The 20,863-nt window shown below is 31.5% G+C and overlaps 1 protein-coding gene across 1 annotated transcript; it reads left to right on the top strand.

Annotated features, from left to right (window-relative positions):
- The first annotated feature begins 12,230 nt into the window (after nucleotides 1–12,230).
- LOC133802348 (receptor-like cytosolic serine/threonine-protein kinase RBK2) lies at nucleotides 12,231–17,272 on the top strand. The gene is made up of 9 exons (XM_062240647.1): nucleotides 12,231–12,376; nucleotides 14,662–14,734; nucleotides 14,824–15,192; nucleotides 15,292–15,543; nucleotides 15,635–15,789; nucleotides 15,913–15,992; nucleotides 16,080–16,215; nucleotides 16,326–16,475; nucleotides 16,826–17,272. Exons 3-9 carry the CDS (start codon nucleotides 14,838–14,840, stop codon nucleotides 16,955–16,957), a joined length of 1,260 nt encoding a protein of 419 aa, XP_062096631.1. The 5' UTR covers nucleotides 12,231–12,376; nucleotides 14,662–14,734; nucleotides 14,824–14,837; the 3' UTR covers nucleotides 16,958–17,272.
- Nucleotides 17,273–20,863: the final 3,591 nt, after the last annotated feature.

Raw genomic sequence — 20,863 nt, 5'->3', positions numbered from 1 at the left:
TTTTTATTTATCAATAATTAATAAATTAAAATGATAATATATGTCTTATTTTTTTCAATGTTTATATTTTTATAATTATATTAATTTATTTTAAGATTTGTTAGTTAAATTTTTAGCATTTATTAGTAGGTATTAAAATTCTAATAATTATCTTTGATATAATTTTGTGTAAAATATTGTTAAAAAGTATATAAAAATATCTAAAATTATAATTTAAACAAATAAATGTATTTGGTATGGTGGTAAGTCCATTGATGGTTAAAGAGGAGGTGGAGGGTTCAATTCTCCATCCTCACATTTTTTAGCAAAAAAAAAATGGGCCCAAATTTGGGCCCGAATATAGAAAGTGGGCCTAAAAGTGGGCCGGCCCGAATAAGGAAAGTGGGCCGGCCTGACATGGCACGAGCACGGCATGACATGGGCCGGGCCCATGGGCCGTGCTGGGCCTACTCTTTCAAAAATGGGCCGGCACGAGCATGGCACGAATTGAATATGGGCCGGGCCCGACCCGACCTGAATTTACCGGAGGCACGAAAAATGTGGGCCGGGCGGCCCACATTTACAGCTCTACTACCAGCTTCAGCGCACAAGCTCCAGATGCCGCCACCTATCCAGCTGTTTCCTCAACATATAACACCACATCACTCATTACACTCCAACTTCCCCAGGCTGCCACCTGTCTCCAATGCCAGTCATTGAAGACCTCAACCAAGGCCCAACCACCCCCAAGTCAACCCTGCCACAGCCACAAAAATAAGACCAAAAAAACCATGTTTTTATTCCCAATATTTTTCACTCAAATATCAATTCACTCTTCCCTATTTTTCTTACCTAAATAAACATTCCTAATTTCTTTTTTTACCCTAGCTTTTTACTAATCTTTTACCCAACCAAACATTTCATCTTTCTAATACTCTTACACTTACTCTATTTATCCTACCACTTCCCAACACAATTAAATTAATCAATTTATGTATTTTAATTTGATTAATTTAATATCCATATTTTGCCTATAAATAGAGTCTTGTAAGACCATTTTGGGGCTCTTCTTCATCTTTTCAACCTCTTCTAGACTTTATATTTTTCTCTCTTCTTTTCACTATTTTCTCTACCATTTTCATCTTTTGAAGAGCATGTCAAGTATGTTATTTTGTAATTTTTATTTCAATCTAGTTATGAGCTTCTAATCTTTTTCAAAGATTATTAAGATAATGATGAAGCAAAATGTAACTAGATAGTATTTTTTGTTGTATGTTGATTTCCCATTTGTGCAACATTGTTTATGGATTTTTCTATCAAAGATATGCATTTTTCAGTTATTATTGATTGTTAAAGCATATTACACTTAGCTCTTCATTATGCAAAAATATGATATTCTTTGATTAAATGTTTTTCATTAAATTGTTCACATCTAATTCTTAGAGCATAAGTATCATATTTTGCCTAAACATAATCTCTTTGATTTTTTGTAGTTTCATTAGGTTGTAACACAACTAATGCTTAGAAATTATATCTTATATAAGTGAAGAAAAATCCTATCTTTTTTAAAGTAACTTGTGCTTGAATAGAAAATGTATTTTGAAAAAAAATATAGTATGATTTATTTCAACTATATCTAAACTTGGGAATCAATATACTTATAAATACTATTGAACTTGCATTTTGTGGATTCTAATATCTTAATAATCTTATTTTACATATCTCATTTGAAAACCATTTTTCTATTTAATCTTAAATCTTTTTATTACTTGTCTTTTATTTTTTCTAAAACAAAATCTCATCAAATATTTGGAACTATGTTAGAATATTCTTGCTTTGTTTGAAATAGTTTCTTTTGATGTTAGTCAACTCCCATGGGTTCGACCTCGTACTTACATGAACATTATATTCCGAAACGATTCGTGCACTTGCGAGTTTAAATATTAAAACACCCTCTTTTGGGACCAACAGCAAGACTCAGTCAAACTAACGACGTTAAACAAAACATTTGTGGGAGTTTTTCTTACTCTTAACTTTTTATTTTGCATTGATTTTTTTTTTAATTTTTTCCTTAAGGACAATGCTTATATTAAGTATGGAGGAGCATAATTTTCGTATTCTATCTTTTTTTTTTTAGTTTGTTTTGTTTTTATTAGTTTTTTTTAAAAAAAAGCATGGTTAAGTTGAAAGTAATTAGTCTATTATAAGATTTTTGGATTGTGATTGATATGATTTTTGGAGAATGATAGATTTTGCATGAATTGTGTGCTTGACTTTCGTTTTGATTACTTCTTAGATTTGATTCTTAATTTTTAAATTTGTGCATAATTGAATTTACTAAGTTACTAGTACTTAGAGAGATTTATGCATGCTAAAGATAATATTTTTGTTTATTCTCTACCACTCTAGAATTTATTTGATAATTATTTAAGGCAAAATTTATAAGTTACATATGATTAAGGATATGATTTAGGCAATTTCTTTGGACCGGTTGAGCCTTTCAAACCTACCGACCTTATTTATTTATCCCCTAGTTACAAATTTTGAGTTTTATTGATATCCTTTTGTTTTTCTTATTTTACCCTTATACCCGAGCCTTATAAAAAAATAATAATATATCATTATCTTTAAACCTGTAACACCATAAATATAATGCTTGATTGTTTATTTGTTGTGAAGGAGTTGTAAAGATGAAAAGTATTGAGATTAAGGTTTTGTATTGGGGTTGTGCTTTAAATGTATAAAATCCCCTATTCCTTTAGAAAAAAAGTTTGCAAGATGAAAAAAAAAAAGGAAATTCAATGAAAAAAAAAAAAGAAAGAAAAATACTTGCAACAATTCAAGTGTGGGGAAATAGTGAGATTTATGTTTGAAAAAAAAGAAGAAGAGAAAAGTAAACCTTTTGTAAATTGTTAGGAAATATTTGTAAGGGTTAAAAGTACAATAAATTGTATGCTATGGTGTGATTTGAACCTAAACTGTCTTTCTCATCTACCTTTAACCTTAGTCATACATTATAAGCCTAATAAGTCATATTGATCATTTGATTATGTGTACTTACATTAGTGGAGAATGATTTGATAATAAACATATGGAGTGGATATTCTTAATAATAAATCTATATATTTGAGACACTTTTATTTAGTTTTGGCATGTATAAATTGATTTAGGTGCAAGTGATACAGTGAATTTAATTGTGCACACACATACAAGAATTGGGTTTAAGAGGTAATCATACTTAAGTTGAAATTTTATGGATTGTAAATCTAGATTTTTCTTGGAATTATATATTTATGAAATCTTTGAGACGATCATTATTTTTGACAAGACCATGACTTTATATTTTTATTGTTTGTGTTTGCTAAGGGACTAGCAAAATCTAAGTGTGGGAGAATTTGATAAGTTCAATTTTGATCATATATTTTTAATTTATTTAGGCTTAGAAATTGTTAGTTTTTAGTTATTTTAATGATTTTAATTTTGTTTTTGGTATTTTGCGAGTTTTGGTTTAAAAAGAATTTTAAGAGTAAAAATACACATTTAATAATATAAAAATAAATTAAGTTTGAATCAATATTTCTGACTTTAATTAAATATATATTTTTATTTGGAATTTTGATTTTATTTATTTGGTTTTATTGGAAATTGTGTATTTTTATGAAGAAAATAAAGTATTGAAATTTGAACTAGAGTATGACACAAAGTTGGAGTTGAAACTTCACGATCGATTTTGAGACTGTTCCAGCCATATTTTGAAAATTCTTCAAAAAATAGAAGTTGTAGATATTTTTCTAAGATTTCCAAAATGTATTTTATAGTCCAAATCGGAGTTATATCAAGGAAGATATGACCAAATTACAATTAGCTGCATGGGAAAATTTAGTTTCTTGAGGAATATGAAAATATCATATTCAAACTCGACCAAACAACTTTTAAGCAAAGTAAAATTGCTTATTCTGATAGAACAAGATTGGTTTTCTTATAGTAATAAGTTTAAAAATGTAATAGTGCAAAGGTATATGCTCAAAATGTTCTCAGGTCGATTGGGAAGGTTGCCAAGGTATCGCTTTAGACCCACACTTGCCTAGACAGAACTCCCCGAGGTTCCCAAGTAAGTGTGGGTGGTAACAAGGAGGTAACAATTTGTACTAATTCTATTGCTACTTGTAATAGTTTTCTATTTAGTCTATAAATATTGTTTACAAAATTGTAACATATGTGTTTAACGCCCAAATTATGACAACCACTAAGCGGTAGTTGTAGTAAAACTCGGGCGGTCAATCGACAAGGAGGTAACCTAAAAAAAAAAGATTGGTAGAAAGATAACAAAAAAATTAGTAACATGAAATAAATAGAAATGGAAATGAAAATAGATATGAGAATTTTTTTTGTCTTTTTGATTAAATGATAAAATGAGACAAGTGAAATAAAAAGAAGATGTAATCAAGAGTTGAAAAGTAGAAATGTTTCAAGAATCATCCATATGCTTTTTTATTTACTTAGTTACTTGGTTCACAAAACTACACAAGTAAATAGTTCACATCCCAAAATTTACTTGGAAAATCCAACATTAAAGTCCATATTATTTCCTAACAAAAATCCATTTGAGTTATAAAAGTTCTTTACTTTAGGAGCACGATGTTAATCTTATGAAAAATCTAAAAATGACAAGATATCCCAGGGCAATAATGCAATAGAAGATTAGATATAAAATTATGTATCAATATTACTTTTACTAATTAGAAACACATAGAAAGAGCATGACTAATCCTATATTTTATTAGCACAAGTAAATAAAGATAAAAAAATAAAGATGAGGTTGAAAGAACATAAACAACACAAATGCATTATATTAAGAACATAGTGAATCAAGGTAGCAAAATAACAACACTAGCATATAGAATTATTTGTAACCTTCCTATGAAGATAAGGCCATTATTCTCACAAAATTCTAAGAAGAAAGTGAGTATAAATTTTTCTATAGTTTCTTTGCTTTAAAAAATTACATACCAAATGTGAAAGAAGAATCCATATTTATAGAAGAAGAAAATGACTAAAAAGAAATTAAACTACAAATAAGGTTTACAAAATAAATCTAAAACAATAATAATAAAATATGATTTTGAAAATTCAAATCTTATTATTAATATTAGCCTAGCTATTTTAGTGAATGGTCATCATGCCCATTTTTCTAAATCAATACAAAATGTGAGCTTTAAAGCTCAAAATAGAAGGGTACAAGGCCCAAAGTGCACACAAAATGGGCTGGAAGGTGGCTGGTGGCAGCTGAGGCTTTGACTAAGTCGCAACCAATGGGAGCACACCACGTGTGCGCCTGTAAGCAGGGGAAAGAAACAGCATGTGGGTCAGGCGGGTTAGGTCGGCGCGCGCAGGTCACGGGCAGAGCAGGCCGGGTGCTTCGCAGGCCGGAGTTGGGCTAGGCTTCTCGCAAACGCATATCACACGGAGGCTACGCCACGTGGTAGCAGGACCACAGGAGAGAAAGGGAGAGAGGGAACTGGGCATGTCTTGATAATGGGCTTCTTCTTTCAAAAATGTCACATTTTCTTTCTTTCTTTCTTCTTTCTTTTTATTCTTTGTTTCCATGTGCCAAAAATACCAATTAAATCCTACAAATTAAATTAAATTAAATTTTTTCATTTATAAATTAAATCATATTAATTCCATGAGAATATTAATTAAAACTTAATTTATTTTGACTATTAAAATCAATAAATGTGTATTTTTTGGCACTAGTCAATATGGTTACAAACTTGTAAACTTTGGTTATAAATTTATAAATTTTGGTAACAAAAAAAAATGCATTGTTACAAATTTGCAAATTTTGTTACAAAAAAAATATTCTATATTTACGATTATGCTACTCTATATTTTTGCAATTTTTTTAAGAATTTGTACTTTTAGTATTTTTTTTTAAATCTTAGGCATTTTTGTAAAGTTCTCATTTTCTTTTTAATAGCATTATTTATATACATTTTGGAAAAATATAATTTTTTTATGTACCAAAATAAAAAGTATATTTGCATTGGATGTACCACAAGCTTATTCTACCTTGGGCCTCCATTGCCTGTTAGGCGTAACTCTAATGTTGCGGCTCATGGATTGTCTAAGCACATTACAGGAAAAGAGTTCTATTGCGACGGATTTTGTCGTCACTGTAGGTCCAGAAGTTGTTGCTGAAGGTTATTTGCCACGACATGTCATCACAAAAATGTCATCGTTGTAGATCATATATGTAGAGTCCTACATCCATGACAAATGAAGTCGTCGCTGTAGAGATGTGCTAAAACGACGACACGTCGGTCATAGTAGAACATCTATTTTTTTGGTCAAAATGATCTATTGCGACGACAAGTCGTCGCTATAGGGCTGTGAAAATTTTGAAAATTTGAATTTGAAAAAACCCTACTACGACCACATGTGGTCGCAGGAGATGCACGAAACTGCCAGATTTCGTGTTCAACATTTACTCTAATGCGACGACTTGTTGTCGATGTAGATAATTTTTTAAAAAATATATTTTAAAAAATAATTTGTTTAACAAAAATATAATTTAATATTAATAAAAAAATTATATTAATATGAAATTAAAATAAAATAAAAATAACTTAGTTCAGCTTAGTACAAAAGTAAGTAGTACTGAAAATGTAAAAATCAACACAAAATATTAATAAGTTCAAAAGCAAAAGATAACCAAACTAAATGTTATCTAAATCAATCCTGAAGTCATCATCATCGTCGGGTTGCTGTGATTGCTGCTGTGGTGGAATTTGGTCCGAGACTGGAAAGTTCACCATCATGGATTGGATCATATTCATTTCCAAGTTAACAGGTTGAAATTGCAGGACTGGAGTGTTCAGGTTGGAAGCTTGCATAAATTGTTGCATTTGGAGAAAGTTGTTGTTCTGGATCATGATGGCTTGACTGAAGTGTTGAACCATTGATTGGAAAGCCTCAGCTGGTACCATTGCAAGGTCGATTGTGGTCAACGTAAATGGTGATGCCTCTGACCGCGAGGAGACCCTGGTGGCCCCGGTGGCCCTGGTGGCAAGAGAACTAGTGCCCTTCAACTTGCGTCCAACACATCGGTTGTGGCCACGACGTTGACCAAGTACCTTCGTGACAACTTGTGTCTCATCGATAGAGACACTTCCTCCTGAAGATGAGCATTGAGATTGTATTTGCGTCTGAACTTCTTGTTGCAAGGCCTCCTGCAATTTAGAAACAATACAATTAATATATAATATAACTAATTAATAAACATATATACAAAACTTAGAAAGTTACTTACATATGCATCCTTAGCATTCATGTTCACCCATCCACGTGTTGGATGATTATGCATATCATGGAACGTATCAATTAAGCTGGGCATTTTCTTAGTTTGAGATTTCATCTTTAGAAAACCAAATGTTACAAAATATCAATTAAATACTGAAATTATTATTAAGATAATTGAAAATACTTAAAACTATATACATATTATTTACCTTTTTAAATCGAGTAGAAGTGTAAAAGGTCATCAAATTGATTCTCCGCACTATTGCCACCACCATCTGAAATTCCTTCATTTACGCCTTCTTAGTGTCTTGCTTACCAATAACATTATTGATGATGTCAATCATCTCACCTGTCACAGGAGCCCCGTCGTCCATTGCTGGAGGAATATCAACTTTACCATGGTAAGTCCACTTTACATATCGCTGCAGAAACTTATATTTATGTATGTGAGCCTCCACCACATCTAGTTTCTGACTCGGCATATTCACACACTAATTACATGGGCATCTCATTTCTCCTGAAGAATTCACATGATTCTTGGTTATTTGTATAAATGCTTGAAGACCATTCCAAAACTCAACAGAGTTACGCAGTCTATTAGTTATCCAACTCTTATCAATTGTCATAACTGTTTTAAGTAAAAAAAATAAATTATCACAATGTGATAATAATAAAACTACATTTTTTTGGTAATAATTTTTTTATCATCACAGTACTAATTTGTTAAAGTAAATTGTGATATTTTATTCAATCTTATGAATAAATAATTAAATTTTATGAATATATATTATCAAATTTTAAGAATATATTATAAAATTTTATTATATAAAAAAATATTTAATTATAAATTTATTAATTTACCATAATTATTATAAATCTATTTCATAATTATCAAATCATTATTTTAATTTCTAATTTTTATTTTTTTTAAATAACAATAAAGTTTTATAATTGGAAAATTATTATTTTAATTTCCACTTTATAATTTTTAATATTGATTTTTTTAATTACTTTTAAATTAATTAAAAAATTTAGTCACAATAACTCTAAAACTATTTTGTAATGTTTAGTTTTTTCTAAATCTACTAACAATTCGGAAACATAAAAACTGTTATCTAACATATCCCAAAATTTAAAATCTGCATGAAAACTACAAAACTAGTCCGAGAACATACATATGTTATAAACAACTAATCATATTAATCTAACCTACCACACAATTTAAAAATATCATTCACATTTATATACATATAAACATATTCACATTTATATACATATACATTTATCTAACTTATCATACATTTTATTTTAACATAACATTTAATTAAATTAAATTAACAAAATTAAAAAATCATAAATATAATTAAATTAACAAATATGCAAATCTAAAATGAAAAATAAAATTCAACACTGTCTAAAATAACCAATTAAAAACATAATTTAACCATTAATCAATCACAAAATATATTTTAAAAAAATTACCCAAGGCTTGACCTGATGGATATTATCCAAGGGCAAAGGCTCGGGATGACAATGATCCATTGCAATCTGAAGGGGAAAAAAAATCAAAAACTTATTTCTACCAAATACAAAATAAACACATATATTAAGAAAAAAAATACATATCAAAGGGTATAATATCAAGGAAAAGAGTTTAGATTACAAAACCTTGGGAGAATAGGGCCAAAATTGGGATGGGATCCCCTTGGAGCGGCGAGGTGCGGCGGAGGTACGTGGAACCGTCTCTGGTTTTCACCCAAAAAAAATTCCAGAAAAATGAAGAAGAAGGCTCGGGTTGGGGGATATATCGTCTGACTCTATAGCGACGACATGTCGTCGCTGTACAATAAATGCACCGTTTTAGTTATCAAACATGGACATTATATCGACGACATTTCATCACTATAAACAACGAAATTTGACAGTTGATTCTTCGCGGTCAAATTTCCCTCCATTTTTTTTTGGGTATATAGAGACGACATGTCGTCGCTATAGATAGTACGTAACGTTTCACCCAAAGTTTAGAGACCTTATGTCGTAGCTATAGAGGACGAAAAACTGACAACCAATCTTTGGCGGTCAACTTTCCCTCTGTTTTTTTGGGATCTATAGATTAGATTTTATGGAGGGACAATCCAATTTTCCCTCCCTTTTTCCTCGATACTCTACTGCAACGACATGTCGACAATGTAGAGTCAATTATTTTTGTGGGATTTTCATTTGCCCGCGTTAGGTTCCCTCCAATTTCCCAAAACCCTACAACGACAATATGTCGTTACTATAGGGTGCTAGGATATTGGAGAGGGTGACCATCTGTTCATTGATCACTATAGCGGCGACATGTCGTCACTGTAGCTCAATATTTTCAATAAATTAAAAAAAAAATTATTTCATGGAATTAGCCACATTTAGCGACCACTTCTGTCGCAATAGAAGTCGTCGCTATAGCCAACTTCTCTTGTGGTGACATGCCCTTAGTTTAGACGATTAATCTTGTTGGATGGAAGAGATTCATCCTCCTATCTGTACTTATGAACATTAATCTTAATCTAATTAAGTATTTTTGACAAAAAGAAAAACTTATACAAATATTATCGTAGCGCGAAAAGTAATTTAAATTAAATTGTAGATAGAATAGAATAACAATAGTTGATAGCATGAAGAGATATTTTGTAAGTTAATATACTGTGTAAACATATTTTTAGAGCTTTCAATAATTAAAACATATCTTTAGACCTTTTTTTAGTATGTATATGCATATGATAGAGGACTGCAATTAAGAAAAAAATGATATTTCAATTAAAAAGATATTTCTATAAAATATGTCAAATTTTAGGATTTACAAACTCAAAAAATATGTACAAATAATTTTACTATTTTGACATCATATCACGTTAAGTCCAGCATCTACAGACCATTTTGCATTAAGGAAGGTCTAAGCATTACGTTGTTTAGAGAGACAGTACTTTGCTTACTAACCAAACAATATATAGTATACTAGTCTTGTATGATGATCATGATCTTTTATTCATGAAATTTTAAATTAAATCAATACTAAATTCGTTGGCAAATCATTATACTTCACGATATGCAGGTTTTCACATCCAATAAACTAATTAATTATTTTGTAAACTCTTCATCATTACCAACAATGGAAACAAATATATATATATATATAAAACACAATGCACAAGTTATACATACATATTATATACATTATATGTAAATTATGTAAAATAATTCACTCAAGGTACTGTATGCATGTAACTTCAGCTGCAAACCCCCTTTTTTATTTAAAAAAAAATTAAGTATAAACAAATTAATAAATGGGTTTCTCGTCATGAGGCCTGATCTCAAAATAATATGTTGCTTTTGATAACATATATAATATATAATTAAGAAGCGATTATAATGCATCAATTTTTTTTGACAACACCGGTCCATATATCTTTTTCCTATTTTCAACACTTAGATAGATATAATCCCTAAAAAATTATATCACGATGTATATTGTAGTTATTTAGTACATCCTGCAAATTAAAAAAAAAAAAAATCTGAATAGTTTACGAAGCAGAAAACAGGGCTCAAACTTTCAAATTTTATACGCGTACACAAAAAAACAGACACACTTGCAACAGACAGTTTGAACCCTAGTTTCGGTATCATAATTTCTTCAAAATTTCTTTAAAAATTGTAGTATGCTCTACATAGTTACAATTTACACCGTCATACAAAAAAAAAATTGGATTATATCAATTTAGGTGCTGAAAATATAAAAAGAATCTGGTGTTGTAAAAAATGTAGATGCATTGTAGTTGGTCCCATAATATATAATACATAATCTTAATTTTTATTAAAAAAATATCATTTATGTTTAAAAAGTTATCATATTATATATATAAAATCATTAACAATATTTTGGTTTAATTTTTCATTTAATATGTTTATGTTATTCTTTTATATACAATATTGTTTATTTGTTTGAAATTTATATGACAATGATACAAATTTAATAAATATAATTTATAGATTCTATAAATAAAATTAAGCAATGTGCAATGCACATTGCTTGTATCTAGTATACAAATATTAGGGGCGACCTACATGTCACCCCTAATGTACACTATTATGTGCACTTTATTAGGGGCAACTCATTAGGGGTGACGTTTCGTTGTAGTACTTGCGAGCATACATTTCAAAGCTGCTTTTTATATCTTGAAATTTGGGGTGTGTAACAAAATTGAAATTCAAATATTATAAAATATCATTATTATAATAATATATAATGCAAGACTAGATATTTAATAATTACACTAATATAAATTTAAATATTATAAAATATTATTATAATAATATATAATACATAATTTTTATTTTTATTAAAAAAATTATCATTTATGTTCAAAAAAATTATCATATTATATATATATAATTATAAAAGGTGTATTGGTTTAATTTTTTATTTTATATGTTTATATTATTTTTTTATATATAATATTATTTATTTATTTAAAATTTAAATGACAATAATGCTAATTTAATAAATATAATTAATAGATTTTATAAATAAAATTAAGCATGTACATGTTGTTGGATCTAATATATAAATATATACGTGTCATGTGTCTAAATATAATTATCGATAAGCTTCATAAACAAGTGACTGTAAATTTTTTATCATTAAGGAATGATCTGGATATCTAGAAATCTTTTTAAAACAAGTATTTTTGAAAGAAAAAGAAGAAGAAAAATGGTATATAAAATCACAAAAATAATGACTTAATTTGTGGAGGAAGAATGTGAACGTAATCATTCCAAAATGCAAATCCCTTTGCGTGACGGTTCGTTTTGATATAGATATATTGAGATTACTGCAATTGTTACTTATTATTATTACTACTTCTTCATCATTACGAAGCAAAGTATTATACATATACATATATATATTAAGAAAAAAAAAACGCAGCCATTGGATTTGCAACTCTCTGCTCACTTATCTCACTCAGATCAAAACTCTCAAATTTAAAGCCTTGAACGATCTTAAAATCTGAGCTCTGCACCAGCGTCGTCTCAATGATCGTTCTCTCTAACTCTGGCAAGTATTCTTTTTTAATTTTATTTATTTTCATTTTGTAAAGTCTTAAAATTTCCATGCACTCTTTTAGTTTAAGATCTGGGTTTTTGTCTCTTTATTGGTTTATTCGAATAAATGATGCTGTTCAATTAGGATTTTAAAAGATATAATTTCAATGTTTGTATATATATGAGAAGAGTGAATATTGTAGTATAGTATTTTTATTTTTTTTAACAAAAAAAATCGTACTGTGAAACTAGGAACTATAACTAGATTTAGGTTGAGGAGGCTATAAGTAAATATTCTCACGTAAAGATTATTGTGCTTTTTCTTTTTAGTGACATGAACAAGTGTAGTTCTTTGTCACTGTAGACCACCAAAGTAATCAACAATAGTAAGAACTATTAATAAATTGTGCTATATATTGCTGTTCTCACATTTTGTCTATATATAATGAAGAGTAATTTTTTTTTAAGTGCTCCTATTTGTGAGTACTGCATGCCTGAGTTTTCTGTTCTTTGAGGAAATAAATGATCTATTATTTTTGCCCTTTCTTTTCAAGGCTATTACAAAACTTGTTTTTTTCCCCTTTCCACATACTAATCAGTACTTCCATATGTTTTGCATATAAAGCATGAGTAAATCATTATAAAAAAAAAATTGATTTCGTGACTAATCAATTCCTGCTTTTTTGTTTTTGAAAAGAAAGTATGAGAGAGTGTCTATTCATCATTACTTTTATCTGAACTGTTTTATTAATTTTGTAAGATATTTGAGAAGTAGTAGTGTTAATTCATTTTTGTGTTTGAGAAGTGTTTCTCATGCACAATGCATGTTAATTCATTTTATCAAAACCTGATGTTCAGCTAAACCCAAAACATTATTAGTGTTATCCAATATGATCATTCTCCATTTGTTAAAATTTTATGTTAACTACCTAGATCATGGGTAATTACCTTCATTTCACGTCTCAATGAAGGTGTAATGACCACTTTCACACTCATTAATTGATGAAAAGTGTCATGTGAAATAATAAAATGTTGCTATTAATATTTGACACTTTAAGGTGCTCAACACACCATAATGTGGTATTTTAATAATAACTTATAATAGGTATATCTTAACCTAAAACTTATATAAATATATATATATATATATGATATGATATGATATGAAAAAGTTGGTGTATGCTTAAAGCATCAGCAAGTACCATATGAGTTCCAATAATGTCTACTTATGTCATAAAATAATAGCTAATTACTTCTATATTACCGTGAAAAGGTAACTAGACTTTTATATGCTTCGTGTCTTGAGAGTTAAGAATGCGTTTTTGCTTTTGCTTATAATAATTAGCATTATTATTATATTAATTAGCATTATTATTATTATATTAATTACAATATTAAACATTTCTAAAGCTTGAGAATATACAAATGTATTTTATAAATCAGTTAAAAAATAAGAAAACCGACTTATAAAATAGAGATTAGAAAAAACCCTTCATAGTTTTCCAATAAAATCTTTATAATAATAGCTTACTCAAACAAGCTAAGTTTAACTGATAAATCTAAGCCTACCTTATTATTTTATAAAACGTGACTTGAATGTTATGAATAAATAAAGTGGAAACTAAATAGAGATAAATGCCACTTTCATTACTATATATCCACAAGAGACTCGGATAATTCAGATGAAATCCATGTGTCCACACTAACGGAAATAACAGTAGGTTATTCAGCAAAAAAAAAAAACCATGTGTCACATTCTTTTTACTAGTTAATCCTACGTGGCAAAACCAGTAGCATTAATTTATTTTTAAAGAAAAAGAAAAAATATAGATGAATATTTGTATTATTGAATGTAGATATTTTCTCAATGACCAGTGAGTTACGGTAAAAAACAATTACTAATTAAATAAAAAATGTATATCTTTCACAGCTACAAGCCATCAAAGTTTTTATTTTTATTTTAATTATTATTTTTTAATTAAATAAAGTTTCTATGTATATGTATGTATACATTCTAAGCATACGTACATGTTTAGATATTATTATGTATATATGTGGGTATTACATATAACTGTCATTTTATTTCCTTTGTATCTTTCAGTTTTTCGTATCTTTATGGGAATAACTAAGCCTTTTCATTTTTCACTAATTTCAGTTACTAAGATTCAAAGTCTACAACCTATATAGATTCAATTCATATACATATAAAGAGAGAGAGGGACATGATTTCATATTGAACTATTCATTATTTCCTTCTAATTTTGACTTTTGCTGTATTGGGTCAATTTATATTTACAGATTACTGGAACCTGTTTGATTATTTAACATGGTTTATGTGAGAAAATCATCAGTTATCCTGTTTTAGCTCAAGGTACAATGATCATATAATATTCTTCATCTTTTTCATTATTTGGATTTCCCACTATGAAATTTATGCAACAGATTGTTTTTTTTATATAGATAACTTGCTAAATATGACGGAGAAGGAGGACACTTGCTCTCCTGTTTGTGTATTAGAAGATTATTTCAGAAGCTCAGACTCTGAAACAAGCTCTTCCAAAGATCACAATAATGAGTCTGATACTCACAAAAATTCAAAGTTGGGTTCTCGATGGCATGGTTTCATGCAATTACTGAGAACAAGATCCAAGAAGCCTTTGAATACATTGCACCCAATTAACGTATTGAACCTCTCGAGGAGAATGAGTGGCAGTATGAGGGAAATTATATGTTCGAACTTTGGGTCAGACTCGGATAATGGTTTAAAGTCTCCATGGAAGAACTTTTCTTTGTATGAGCTTCAGGTTGCGACCAACTATTTCAGACAAGGTTTGTACTTTGTAGATGGATTTCAATACCGTTTTGGTAAACTTCTTATAAATTGTTTGTAGAAATGTCTAACTGAATTTTGTTTTTGGGTTGGTGCAGAAAACTTGATTGGAAAGGGTGGTTATGCTGAAGTTTACAAGGGGTGTTTGAGAAATGGGCAATTAGTGGCAATTAAGAAGCTAACACGGGGAAAACCAGAGGACACTACTGCAGACTTTTTATCAGAGATAGGGATTATGGCCCATGTAAATCATCCCAACACTGCTAAGTTGATTGGTTATGGAGTTGAAGGGGGCATGCACTTAGTTCTTGAATTGTCCCCACATGGGAGCTTGGGTTCAATGCTTTATGGTTAGCTACAATTAATTATTATATATCTAACAGTGGTACAGTTCAGCTCAATTTTCCACATCTTTAAATATCAGTTTATTTTTGTTCATAGGCTCAAAGGAGAAGCTTATATGGGGCATTAGGTATAAAATTGCGTTGGGAACGGCTAGGGGTTTGCTATATCTTCATGAGGGCTGTCAGAGGAGAATTATCCATAGAGATATTAAGGCTGCAAACATTTTGCTCAGCGAAGACTTTGAGGCTCAGGTACCTACCTTTTTTTACTTTTATTACTAAACTATACGAGTAAAATATCAATAATACTATTATTCTATTCTATCCATTGATGTCTACTATTTGAACTTATATAGTAACCACTCTTTCGTACAGATTTGTGATTTTGGTCTTGCAAAGTGGTTGCCCAAGCATTGGACTCATCACATCGTGACAAAATTTGAAGGCACCTTCGGGTTAGTAAACCTCATACTTCCTTCAGTTCTCGTCTTCCCTCAAAGATTTTGTCTAGCCTTAAAAGTTTTTGTATTTTGCAAACACAGCTATCTTGCTCCTGAGTACTTACTCCATGGCATAGTAGATGAGAAAACAGATGTATTTGCCTATGGGGTGCTACTATTGGAATTAGTCAGTGGACGTCGAGCGCTAGATTATTCCAACCAGAGCCTTGTTCTTTGGGTATGCTATGTTGTACATGCTACTGGCTGCATATCTTTACATGCAATGGCAAGCTAAAAGGATGTATGTTATTGACCTTTTCAATTTTTCCTATGTTAATTGTGTTTCAGGCAAAACCTCTGCTGAAGAAAAGTGAGTCAAGAGAGCTGGTTGATCCCTCTTTGGCTGATGACTACAACTCCCGGCAGGTGAATCTCGTGCTCTTGGCTGCTTCGTTATGCATACAACCTTCGTCACTTCAGCGGCCGACTATGAGACAGGTAAGATATTTTCCTACAAACTCAAACTCAACTTCAACATATGATATGTTATACTTAAATTTAATGAAAAACCAATTTGAGAGGTAAAACACTTGTTTGACTTCTTCATATTGGTTACAAATTTCTTGTGCAAGGTGATAACCGGTGCGTGATATCATAACCACTGGATTTAACTAATAATTAAAAATCTGAAGTTGAACATAATTTTGATTGACTCTTTTAGTAACTTTAACCTTAAATAACTTATATCTCCTTTAAATAAACATCAACTCTCTATATATGGCAGCTACACAAAAAGATACTTAACATGGTTTATATGAAATTTATTTGCATTGATACATGATTTGCAGGTTCTAGAGCTTTTACACGGTGACTTCAGTTGCTTGAAGAACATGAAGAAAACCCGAATTTCATTTTTTCGAAAGGCATCTCGCGAAGAACTCACCAATGTAGAAGGCCGAAAAACACCAAGAATAGGTTGAAAAATTCTTGAGACAATAAGGAGACATAATAATTTGTATACCATGGTCAGTTTGATGATGGTATGTTGCTTAAAGTTTAGAAAAATGTGTACATAATGTTAAAAGTAAGAACAAGAGAATGAAAAAAGCAATTTTAGTTTATGTACATAGACAGCTAAAAGAAAGTTGTAGAAAGTTTTAAAACCGAGTACAGGGAAACAAGTCTCGAGCCCAAATGCCAATAGAAGCTTTAGGCTCCCCTACCAGTAATTTATGGGGGAACCAAGTTTTGCTTAAACCAAACTAGAGTGATAATCTATCTTGTGTAATTTTGCATTTCTGTCTGTGAGGAATTAGCTTGATATCTGTAATGAACACAATACACACAATCAGCAAAGAAACAAGAAAACATTGGCAGAATAGAAAGTAAACATAAAAACCAGTAAACACAGATGTACTTGGTTTAGAGATTCCAATGAGGAACTCCTACATTGAAGGTAGGGAACTTGTCTCCCTAGTCGAATCCACTATGAAAGAGAAGAGAGAATTACAGCACTAATACATTCACCAACTTCGAATCTTACAAGCCATTCACCAGGCCAAAACCCCAAAGCTCACTGTCACTCTAGTTTTCACTTTCCACGAGAATAGAGAAACAAAATAGAACCTCAGTACTTTTAACTCTCTCAACATAACACTAAGAACTAATCTATGCCTTTTATAGATATAAGGCTTACAATAGAAACCTGTTAATAACCTTAACTAACTTGATTTGACTTGACTTAACCGAAATAACAACCACTTGGTCTGCAACCCAAGATAACGATTTTAACTGATACTCAAGAAATGTAAGTCACACATCAAAAAACTCCACCTTGACAGACATTTCTTTAGGACTTAGATGAAATCGACATAGGGAACCCTGCTCCAGCTTTAGTAACTATGTAGAACAAATATTTAACAAGTCCAAAACTTCCTTGAACTTGTTTGTTGGTATTCCCTTGGTTAACATATCAGCTGGATTAATTAAAGTAGAAATCTTTTCTACCTTTATCTCTCCTTGTGCCACTACATCTCTTATGAAGTGCAGCCTAACATCAATGTGTTTGGTCCTTTCATGAGTGGTCTATACGCTCAAATTACCAACACAAAGTTAAGCGGACATAAAACAGAGACTATGTGCTTGTTTGTTTGGATGATGAATGCAAATGGCATTTTTCGTTATTCTAAATTGAGAAATACAAGCTTTTACAAGGTTCGAAAGTTTGAGACAGATCATACATGCTTCTTACACAAACTTGTTTCAAACCACCCATAGGCGAAATTAAAGCAAGTTTGTTAGTGCATGCATCAAACATAGGTTGCTTGATCCAAAAACAATGTTCACACACTGAGATATTGTTAACACAATTTCAATATTTGTATAATAAAAAAAAAAGAAAATAAACAACTACAACATTTTTTTTATTATGTTTGACCTAATCAAATCGTTTATTTTATAATGTTAATTTTTAATAATTGTCCTTCAACTTTTTTAAAAGGTTTTGGTTTTCATGCTGCATTCAAAAAATATAAATAAGTAGGTTTATCACCATACTAGTGTTTATAAATAAACGCTTTTGTTTATTTATTTTTAATTATATTATGTTCAACGTTTTTGTTTATGAACATTAAAATCCAAATTTCTATTTGAAAAGATTTGTACATGCTTACAATCATTACAATAATATACAGATTTCAACAAAATTAAAAAACATGATGAACATAGATATTAACAAATACACAAACAACAAAAACTGAAGAAAAAAATGGATATTAGTATTAAATGAACCATACCTTGTCATGAAAAATGGTGAAACCTAGTTTATTTACCAATATACACGACCGGTTACACCAATATTATGATTTTTAATAGATTACAAATAGTTTTGAAGGAGAATATACATTTTTTTTTAGTTGCGCCTGATCGGAAAACTTGAACTAGTAACTCTGACAACCTTGGTATATTCAAGTTTTCAAGTGAACGTTTTCTGCAAAAAAGTGGCAGAATGTTTTGGTTGATATTAGTTGTAGTTGTTTATTTCTTTTTTTTATTCTATTATTATTGCATAATATATGGATATATATATATATTTATATATGATAAATTATTAGGTATGACTGACAAATATAAAAGAAAAGTTTTATTTCTCTGCAATTAATAGAATATTAATATTTTTTTTGGTATATATTTTGTATTATTATAATAATAATAAGAATGTATGCTATTATTTATGTATATCTGTACGCCCTAAACATCCACGGGTTATTAGCGAGCTGGAAAATGGCATAATTCTATCCGCCACGTGGAAGCCTCCTACCCGGAACTGTTGTTACGAGTCTCCACCTCTTTAGCCCTAGCTAGTCAAAGGGTTAATAAGAATACTCGAAGGCATCGGGTCAGCAATGTGGACACCACGAGCTGGAACTACATTAAAGCTCGAGGTGCGGCATAGAACTGCACCCCCGACCATTTATGAAGTCAACCACGCAATGTAAACGTGCGCATATCATACATCACGTGTCTACTCCATTCCTGAATTCTCGGACACGCAGCATAAACATGCGTGTTCAGGCATCCCACGACTGGTTTGGGCCATGCGGCCCATTATCCCCCTTACCTATTGATTAGACAACACTTCATTGTCAGGTTTTAGAAATTAATCATAAGCGTCACAGAGGTGACATGATGGGTAAGAAGGTCACGGGATGACCCCCTTTACCAACACCCAGGTATCCTCTCCCTATAAATATGGAGACCTTGGGCATTGCAAAGGGTTGGTGTCTAGCTTGTAAAGAAACACCTTGTAAGGATTACCTGAGATATATCAATAATATTGGCTGGTGGACTAGAGGGATTTTAACCTTCGAACCACCTAAAAGGAAAGGAGTTATAACCTTCCCCCTATACTATTTTCGCCAGTTTGGAATATAAATATTTACATATTACGGTTCATTATGTAGCACTAATCCATCCCGTTTATTCGTATAATTATCTGTTGCCGAAGAACCGCGTCAACAGTTTGGTGCTTTCGTTGAGAGGATTTAGATTGGTGCTATTGCAGAAGCCTAACCATGGTGGTTACTCGTTCGAGGCATGGTAATGAAGCGGACCAACGTGATGGGTAGGAGGCCCACCATGCCGCCATATCCGATGAACAAAACCCTGAGGTTCAGCAGCGACCGGGAAAGCAACCGATGGGTCAGGGCGACACCGGAAGTTCGGCTCCCCGGCCGCCAAATCCGAACCCAGATTTCTACACGGCGATAGAGATGGAAAACGCACAGTTGAGAATTCAGCTGTCGAAAGCAAACAAGCAAATCGAAGAGGTCTTGGCCCGATTACCCCTTCTTACAACCTACGCTAACGTTGGAAAGAGGCATAGTGGGACTCATAAGTCCCGCCGGGGTAACCGGTCCAGGCCCAGCCGGTCGGTCAGAACCTCGACTCCGAATTCTACTCCCACGTCTCACCACCAAGAAACTGTGTTTGAGGAACTTCCTAGGGCCGATCAGCAATTCAGTCGATCGGTCCGGACCTCAACTCCTAGCTCGATTCCACTCTTGAGTGCACCCAGGAGGGCCCGAGGCAGCTCGCGAAGGAGATCCGGGGAGGGCTTGCGACGACAGCCTACCCCGGCCAGCCGTCCTACACCACGGTCAGACCGCCGAGCGCAGGATGCGGAGAATGGTAGAGCGGAGCGGCCGCGACCTAGCTTAATCCGCCCGAACGGGACTAGGATCGCGTCACCAGTTAGGCATCCCCCGTCACCAATAAGATACCCATCTCCTCCCCGTCTAGTCCGAGACATTCCAACTCATGGGAGCAGCAGGAGAAATCCTCCTTCCGCAGGACCTTCCCATCGCAGCCGAGCCCATGGGGAAATC

This window comes from Humulus lupulus, chromosome 9 (genome assembly GCF_963169125.1).
Source record: "Humulus lupulus chromosome 9, drHumLupu1.1, whole genome shotgun sequence".
Lineage (NCBI taxonomy): Eukaryota > Viridiplantae > Streptophyta > Magnoliopsida > Rosales > Cannabaceae > Humulus > Humulus lupulus.
Note: the sequence above shows the minus strand (reverse complement) of the source record. Positions and strands in the feature narration are given on the sequence as shown.